We start from the raw sequence: 7912 nt of genomic DNA, 5'->3' as shown, positions 1-7912 counted from the left end.
GGGCCCCCTTTCCCCCCCGGGGGAAAGCCCCCCCCCCCCCCCCCCCCCGGCGGGCTATCCCATACAGGAGGGGGGCGTCGGCGCGATGGTCTGCAGCCTGCCGCTGGCGTCGCGGCGCGAGAGCAGCTGCGCAAGGTAGTCGGTCTGCAGCGACTCGGCGCCGTCCGAGATGTAGCAGTACGAGTCGTTCGGCGACTCGAGCAGCTGCACGCCCACCTGGAGCTTGTGCGCCTGGTTCAGCACGGCACACACCTCCTTCACGTGCGTCTTGCCGCCCACGTACAGCAGCGTGCGCTCAACGTACGTCATCTTGCCCGCGACCTTCTTGTGCGGCACGCGCTGCACGTGCGTCGGCAGCTTGATTCGGTAGAACCTCGCAAAGATGATGAACAGCCGCGACACCTGGTGAGGTCGTGCTCGAGGGTGTAGCCGCCGCCGTTCCGAAAGTGCGAGGCATCCGGCTCCGCGATGCCCTTGTACTTGGCGGCCTCCGCCCGCGCCTCCGCCAGCTGCTCGCGCAGCAACGCGTTCTCCTCGGCAATCGGCTCGATGTCGTAGAAGCGGCGGTTGGCGCGCATGTCGTACGCGGCAATCTTGGCCTGCAAGTCCTCCGTCCGCTTCTTGAAGTACTTCAGCTGCTCGGCATCCCGCTGCCGCGACCTACGGAGACAGGTCGGTCGGGCGGCGCGGCGGCGGTCGACTATCTCAGCTATACTCACTGGCTCCGAGAGCCGAGCTGCTGCTGCAGCTCCTCGAGCTCGTCCTGCAGGTCGTTGCACCGCTTCTCAGCAGCCTCCCGACGCGCGTCCGCCTCGCGCACGGCCGACCAGACGCGCCCGGACATGGCGCGTTCGAGCTCGCTCGCTGCCTCATCGGCCGCCGCCACCGCCTGCCGCCCCGCCGCTCTGAGAGCCACCTTGGCGCCGCGCAGCCCGCGCTCGAGCTCGGTGATGATGCGCTCGAGCTCGGTGATCTTCTCGCCCGCCGTCACGCGCTCGGCGCGCGCCTCGGCTCGCAGCACGTTGTACTTTGCCGCCGCTGCGGCGCGCGCCTCCTTGAGATCCATCTCGTGCTCACGCCGCGCCGCCTCCATCGCCGCCTCCGTCGCTCGCCGCTCATCCGCAGCCTGGTCGCGCAGAGCCGCGGCCTGGCGGAGCGTGCGTTCCGCCCCCCGCTTGCTCGCCTGCGCCGCCGTCACGAGCTCTTCCGTCCGCCGCCGCTCGTCGTCCAGCTGCTTCCGCAGCGCGATGGCCTGGAGCTCGTGCGTCTCTGCGCGCCGCGCACGGGATAGCTTGACCTGTCGCACCGTACCGTCGATGATGCGCAGCACGTCGAGCGGGAGCTCGCCCAGCCGATCGGACCACCCGGTAGGGCCCGTGCTCTGCACCCACCTCTCCGCTGTCCGGTCCCAAAAGTACGGCCGGGTGCCCTTTGCGAAATCGCAGTGGGCGCCCGCCGCCATCAGCGTGAGCTGCGTCGCAAGGGTGCGAGTGCGGACGTCGAGAGGCCCCGGCGCCGGCTGCGTCGGCGCGGGAGCCGTGGTGGCGGTGCCGCTACCGCCGGGATCGCCGCCGCCCCCACCGCCCGCCACCTCGGCGAAGGAGAAGTTGAGCGGCTCGCGGTCGTAGAGCTGCATCAAGTGCCGCTGCGCCTCAGCCTGATCGAGCTGCTTCAGCATCTCGTCGCGGGAGCGCTTCTTCATGCGCTCCTTGTAGTCGGCGACGAGTCCGAGGTACGTGCGGTCGCTCTTGACGTAGAGAGTGCGCCGCAGCCGCATTATGGCGGCTTCCGACGGCGCTGCGATGGCGTAGCCCAGAGAGAGTGAGGCGATGACGAAGAATATGTCCTTCCAAGCGAGGTGCCTCAGCCGCCTCTCCTGGAAGAGCAGGTAGATCTGAATGGCCACCGCTTTCGTCACCGTGACACCTGATGGAACTGGCACGGAACCGCTGACCAGATCGAGCATGAGCTGCTGAGCAGCCTCGCTCTCAGGGTCGAAGGGTGGGACGCCGCCGCCAGCGCCCCACTGCCAGCAAATCTGGACCGCCGCCTGCGCCTCGGGACCATCGAGGCCACGCTGCAAATCGCAACGGTCATCGCCGCAAAGGTCCGTAGAAGTGGTAGGTTGCCTCCGATTTTCCGTAGCGGCGGTTCCATCACCTGCAGCGGCCGCCGAGCGGGCCCGTCATTTTTTGGGCGCCGAACCGGCGCGGATCATGCGACTCGAGCGACGGATGAGGACACGGGGTTCGACGTAATGGACACGGGCACCGCCGCCTGTGGGATGCACCGGCAGCGGCCACCCACGCACGCACGCACGGGGAGCTACACGGGGCGGAGAGCCCATTGGGAGGTACCGCCCATGGCGAAGGGCCCTTGCAGATCCTTGCAACGAGCTCGATCTCAACCGAATTTAGTTTTAGCTGCGAAACGACTCAGCGGCGTCCCAGAGGGGGGGGGGGAGCGACCGGCCTACACATACTCGCACACAACAACCCTGCTAAAGCCGTAATACTGGAACAATTTTTTTGCCTCTTCTTTCTAGAGTTTGCTTCTCGAAGTCGGAACACAGTACAAGTACTCATCTGTGACCCACACGGTTGCACGCGGCAGACTAACTCTCCACAGAGGACCGGGGGGCGGGGGGCGACGAACTAACAGCGGCGGCTTTGCGCGTGTGGCGGCACAGGACAGACAAGACACGGGGCGGAAAATGCTGGCGGTGTGCGATCAAGCGCAGGAAGGTTGAAGGAAAGTTCCAGGGGGGGCGCGCGCGAGGCGCGAGTTTCGAGGTTGGCGCCGGCTGTCGCCGGGCGGCAGGAAGGCGCCGTGGATGGCCAGCAGCTCACTGCGCGGCCGCCGAGGCGGGCTCCGGCTTGTACTCCTCACTTGCCGCCGCCCGACCCTCCTGCTTGGACTGGTAGTCCTTGATGGCGGCCTTGACGGCGTCCTCGGCGAGCATGGAGCAGTGCAGCTTCACGGGCGGCAGCTTGAGGTGCTGCGCGATGACTGAGTTTTGGATCTTACTCGCCTCGTCCATGGACTTGCCCTTGACCCACTCGGTGGTGAAGGACGAGCTCGCAATCGCAGAGCCGCAGCCAAACGTCTGCGCGCGCGGGGCGGGGGGCGCGCTCAGGACGGCAGCGGGCCATGGGCGGCTCCGGCGCGGCGCACGGGGCGGCGGGGGAAGGGCAGGAGGGGGAGGGGGAGGGGGAGGGGGACGCGCGCCTTGAAGACGGCGTCCTCGATCTTGCCGTCCTTCCCAATCTTGAGCTGCAGCTTCATCACGTCGCCGCAGGCCGGCGCGCCAACAAGACCCGTGCCGACAGTCCACGATCCTACCGTTGTCGAATGGATCCGTACGTTCGCGAGAGCGTCTGAGGAGTGGTCGATGATGTTCTTGTGGTAGCCGCGCCGCGCGACGGCGAGGCGGAGCGCGGCAGGCGCAGGGCGCACAGAGCGCGCCAACATGGAAGCGAGGGCGCGACGTCCAGGAAGCTCTCGCTCAGGCAGCCGAAAGAAAATTGCGGACCGCTTCTTAGCTCCCCTGTCCTGAGAGAACAAGGGAACGGCAGGCGGCGGCGGCGCAGGACGAGGCAGAAGAGAATGACGCGACAGAGGAGGAAGTGACAAGGGAGAGAACGACGAGAGTGGGACGGCCGCGAGGTGGCATGAAGGTTGCAGCGAGAATCGGCGAGAGACTGCGAAAAGAGATAGGAAGAGGCAGACTCCCTAGGGTGGGCGACGGCTAGCGCATCACACTCCTCTCCTTAAAATCCCTGTGTGGTGGCGGCGTGCCGTCCTCCCATCCCTCCCTTGGGTTGTCTGTTTTCTTTCTTTTTTTTCTGTCCTGAGGCAGAAGAGAACGACGCGACAGAGGAGGAAGTGACAAGGGAGAGAACGACGAGGGTGGGACGACCGCGAGGTGGCATGAAGGTTGCAGCGAGAATCGGCGAGAGACTGCGAAGAGAGATAGGAAGAGGCAGACTCCCTAGGGTGGGCGACGGATAGCGCACCACACACCTCTCCTTAAAATCCCTGTGTGGTGGCGGCGTGCCGTCCTCCCATCCCTCCCTTGGGTTGTCTGTTTTCTTTCTTTCTTTCTTTTTTTCCTGTTCTCCCATCCCTCCCTTGGGTTGTCTGTTTTCTTTCTTTCTTTCTGTCCTGTTTTCTTACTTTCTTTTTCCCCGGTCCTGGACGTGAGGTTGCTGACTGCGCTCCAAGTGCTCCAAGCGCTCGCGGCTGTCACTGGTGGCGGCGTGCCGTCCTCTCATCCCGCCGACCGCACTCCAAGTGCTCCAAGTGTGTGCGTGTTTCTTGTGGAGGCTGGAGCTCTAACACTGACTACGACCTACAACCTAGCCACAAGTCCTCCCGTGAGCCGTTGTGCGCGTTGGTGACGGCGGTTCTTTTCTTTCAAGTCACACCCGCTGCTTTGGCGGCAACTACTACTCGTAACTAACTGCGCGCGGCGTCGCACGGCGCCGTGGCTGGCGCGTGCAGACGCGTGCCGCTGCGAAACCCGGGTCGTCTGCGAGGCCCCCTCTTCTCTCTCACTCGCCCTTCGGCTTTGGGCCCGCAAGGACGTGCAGCACTTGCGTGAAGACGAGCTTGCCCCAGTACATTTGCAGCGCCGAGAAGGCTATGCCGAAGCCGATCACTCCATACAGCGCAGCATCGGGCGCGGCTGGCCGCTCCTCTTGCGGAAGCGCGAGCGTCGCGAGCATGTCCGGCACCGCCTGTGAGCCGACCACCCACGGGAAATAGACGGCCCTTAGCGGCAGGTACGCGGCGGCGAAGCAGACGCGGGCGAGCTCGTTGACGGCGCGGCAGAGCGGCGAGGCCTTCTCGTACTCGAACCAGCCGCCGCCCCGGCGGACGTGCTTCTCGTGCTTTGGGTGGAAGACGTCGACGATCGAGAGCGGGATGCCGCTGACCTGCGCACACGGCGGCGACGGCGGCGGGACGCGTCTCATGGGCACAGGGGTTGTGGCGCGGGCGTGATTAGAGGGTGCGGGGCGTGGCCGGGCCTCACCTCGATGGCGCCGAAGAAGAAGACGGCGTAGTAGCTGCAGAGCGGGCTCAGCGTCGCGTACGCGACGGCGGCCATCCCAAAGTGGTGCGCCAGCATGAGCGGCTCACGAAGGCTCGGCACGAGGAGGCCGCAAGGGATGTCCCACAGCAGCAGCTCGCCGTACACCAGCTGCGCCAGCTGGCCTCCGAGCCGGTGCTCGTCCAGCACGCGGCCGCTCAACGAGGTCGGGACCGCTGCTGAGAGGAACCAATCCTGGACTCCGACGCAGGCGAGGCCAATCATGAGCGGGAAACAGATGCACTGGTGGGCGGTCAGACCGGGCAGCCTCCGCCACGGGCCGTCTGGCAGCAAGTAGGAGAAGGCGACGAAGAGGAGCAGCTGGGCTGCGAGGCAGGAAACCCCAGCCGCGAGGGCTAGCGGGGTGAGGCCGACGGCCTGGGCGAGCGGCGTGGCCGCGAGCGGAATGAAAAGCGCCTCCTCTAGCTCGGCGAGCAACATGTACATATGGAGCGGCCGCAATGCTTACCCCGGATGAAAGAATTCCGAAATAGTCTCCCGTCCGAGCCGTCCCTGATCCCTCAGTCGCGCTCCCAATACGCGCATCACTCGGCGCCTACCATAAATAAATAGATAACTACCATGCTCAGATGCTCATGAAAGTAGGCGCAATCGATCGGGCGCGCCGTCCTCCCATAAATGATTAATTAAATAAATAGTCATCTCCAGTCGCGGTCGCGGCCAGCGCGTGAGGCCTGGCTAGGGTTGCCGGGCGAGAGCTCGCATCCCTCCACTCGTATTTTTCTTTTTTCCTTTGGTTGATGTTTTCCTTCTTTTTTTCCAGTCCCGAGTCCGAGCCTGACTGTGTTCAGTGTTCTTCTTTTAACAAACACTCTCTGAGTCTGACTCTGTTCGTCTTCGCCTTCGGCTATCTAATCTAATCTGCGCACGGCGCCCTGGCTATCATTGTACACCGCCACGCGCGCAATCATCCTCGCGGGGTCGTCGTGGCCGTCGAGGTCGAGGAACGAGGCGACGATAGCGCCGTCGCGACCAAAGGCGAGCGAGGCGTCCCGTCCGTACCCGCGCGGGCCGCACGAGGCGTCAAAGAGGCGCCACGAGCCGCAGAGCGGGTCGCTGCAGCGGAGCACCCGCAGGCAGCCGCGCGAGGGCGAGGCCTCGACGAAGTAGGCGAGGGCCGGCGCGCCGTGCGGCGAGAGGGCGAGGTCGGGGAAGGCGCCCGCACCAAAGTCGCTGCGCCGGGGGCGGGGCGGAGGTGCGGGCGAGGGAAGGGGAGAGCGGCGGCGGGGGCGGCGGCTGGGCGGGCGACTTGTGGGCGCGGCTTCCTTCGCCTGATGTCCCCGTGGAAGGCGGTGGCGTCGACCAGCACCTTAAGGGGGCGAGGGCGTCGCCACGGATCACCGTCCGAGGCCGAGGCCGAGGGCTGCGGCTGGGGCGCTGCGGCGCTGCGGCGCTGCGGCGGCTCGGCGCGGTTGCGGCGGCTCGGCGCGGCGGCGGCGGGGCGGCGGAGCGAGCGGACCGGCGCGTCGCAACGGCGAAGCAGCCGGAAGCAGCGCGCCAGGAAGAGCGAGTGGCGGGCGAGGTCGAAGAATGTGAGCAGGAGCGCGTCCTGCGGCGGGCGGGCGCAGCAGGCGGACTCGGTGTCTCGCGCCCGGCGCCCGTGCCGGCGCCGGGGGGGGGGAGAGCCTTCCCGACCGCGAGGAGGCGCGCCCAGGCCCCGGGGTTGACCATGCCGCCCGCCGCCGCCACGCCCGCACCGCCGCCCTGCGCCACCACCACGCTCGAGCGCCTAGCACGATGCGCCGACGCAGCCGTCGCGAGGGGCAGGGCGGGGGCGTCCGGCGGCGAGTGGCGAGCGGCGGGGCCGTGGGTCGGCCGTGTCGAAGACGAGGCGCAGCCGCCGGCCCGAGATGTCCCAGTACGCGAGGGACCGATCCGCGAGCACGGGGCCCTCGATGCCGCGCTCGGGGCGCCGCGTCGTCTCGTTGACGGTGAAGGGGTCCGCCGCGGTCGCCAGCACGGTTTTGGCCGCCACGGAGCCGGTGGGCAGGTCCACCCTCAGCAGCACCAGGCGCGACCCGGCCTCGTCCGACAGGGCGGCGGCGACGCGCGTGCCCTCGCGGCCCGACGACTCGAGGTCGCAGTGGCGCACCTTGACGGCCCTCTCGAGCTCCACCGCCTTGAACTGGCTGCAGACCGCGTCGAGGCAGATGCCGAGCGAGAGGGCGCGGCCGCCGCTCGACGTGTGGCAGAGGACTGGCCGCGAGGAGCGGTGCGCCATGCGCATCCGGATGAAGCGCGGATCGCCGTCGGCGCCAGAGACGAGCGTCGGCGGGTGGGACCAGCCCTCGCACGACGAGCCGCCGCACCTCGCGAGCCGCAGGCCCGCCTCGGGCTCGACTGCGTTCCAGCAGAGCGTGACGTTGCCGTCCGCGCCGCTCCGCGCCTGGGTGTACCGGCCCGCGCCGCGGTCGGCGATTCGCGGCGCTCGAACGGGTGACCAGGGCGGCGGCGCCATTGACGGTAGCGTGTTGGGCTGCAGCGAGGCCCTCGTGGGCTGCAGCAGCAGCAGGGGCAGCAGCAGCGAGGCCGTGGGCTGCAGGAGCGGCAGCGGCGGCCTGGACATATGAGGAGACATCGTTTCAGAAGAAGAACGAAAGCGTAGTCGCGTTCTTACTTTACGTGTGCGCTCCGCCGGCGGTCGGCGGCGGCTCAGGGTCGGCTTGGGGCCCGGCTCGCCGCGCCGTGGCCCGCCGGGAGGCCTCGGAGAGCATGTACTCGGAGAGCATGATCGGACGGGCCGCTCGACGGATGAGTCACGGAAACTTGGCCTCGGCGCGTAGCTTGAGGCTGTCAACA

The 7912-nt window shown here is 67.4% G+C and overlaps 4 protein-coding genes across 4 annotated transcripts in view; all 4 read right to left on the bottom strand.

Moving 5' to 3' along the window:
* Window positions 1-1966, bottom strand: part of EMIHUDRAFT_198838 (hypothetical protein) — a gene marked incomplete at both ends in the record, with an annotated part of 4283 nt that extends 2317 nt beyond the window's left edge. Inside the window, 3 exons of the mRNA XM_005757606.1 lie at window positions 66-373; window positions 403-660; window positions 720-1966. Of these exons, the coding sequence (XP_005757663.1) occupies window positions 66-373; window positions 403-660; window positions 720-1966 (1813 nt within the window). The remainder of the gene's footprint in view (window positions 1-65; window positions 374-402; window positions 661-719) is intronic.
* A 607-nt stretch (window positions 1967-2573) lies between these two features.
* On the bottom strand, window positions 2574-3333 carry EMIHUDRAFT_350992 (iron-sulfur cluster assembly enzyme; the record flags this gene model as incomplete). The annotated part of the gene is made up of 2 exons (XM_005757605.1): window positions 2574-3106; window positions 3229-3333. Coding segments are annotated over 2 exons (366 nt in total), but the record flags the coding sequence as incomplete, so codon positions are not given.
* Window positions 3334-4397: 1064 nt separating this feature from the next.
* EMIHUDRAFT_461939 (hypothetical protein) lies at window positions 4398-5539 on the bottom strand (the record flags this gene model as incomplete). Its single annotated transcript, XM_005757604.1, has 2 exons — window positions 4398-4937; window positions 5036-5539. The coding sequence occupies 2 exons, from the start codon at window positions 5537-5539 to the stop codon at window positions 4554-4556; spliced, it is 888 nt and encodes a 295-aa protein (XP_005757661.1). The 3' UTR covers window positions 4398-4553.
* A 425-nt stretch (window positions 5540-5964) lies between these two features.
* EMIHUDRAFT_97157 (hypothetical protein) lies at window positions 5965-7679 on the bottom strand (the record flags this gene model as incomplete). The annotated part of the gene is made up of 2 exons (XM_005757603.1): window positions 5965-6286; window positions 6985-7679. 2 exons carry the CDS (start codon window positions 7677-7679, stop codon window positions 5965-5967), a joined length of 1017 nt encoding a protein of 338 aa, XP_005757660.1.
* Window positions 7680-7912: the final 233 nt, after the last annotated feature.

The sequence above is a fragment of the Emiliania huxleyi genome (assembly GCF_000372725.1).
Source record: "Emiliania huxleyi CCMP1516 unplaced genomic scaffold EMIHUscaffold_9, whole genome shotgun sequence".
NCBI classification, from domain to species: Eukaryota; Haptophyta; order Isochrysidales; family Noelaerhabdaceae; genus Emiliania; species Emiliania huxleyi.
The sequence above is the reverse complement of the archived record's forward strand: the minus strand, read 5'-3'. Positions and strand labels throughout refer to the sequence as shown.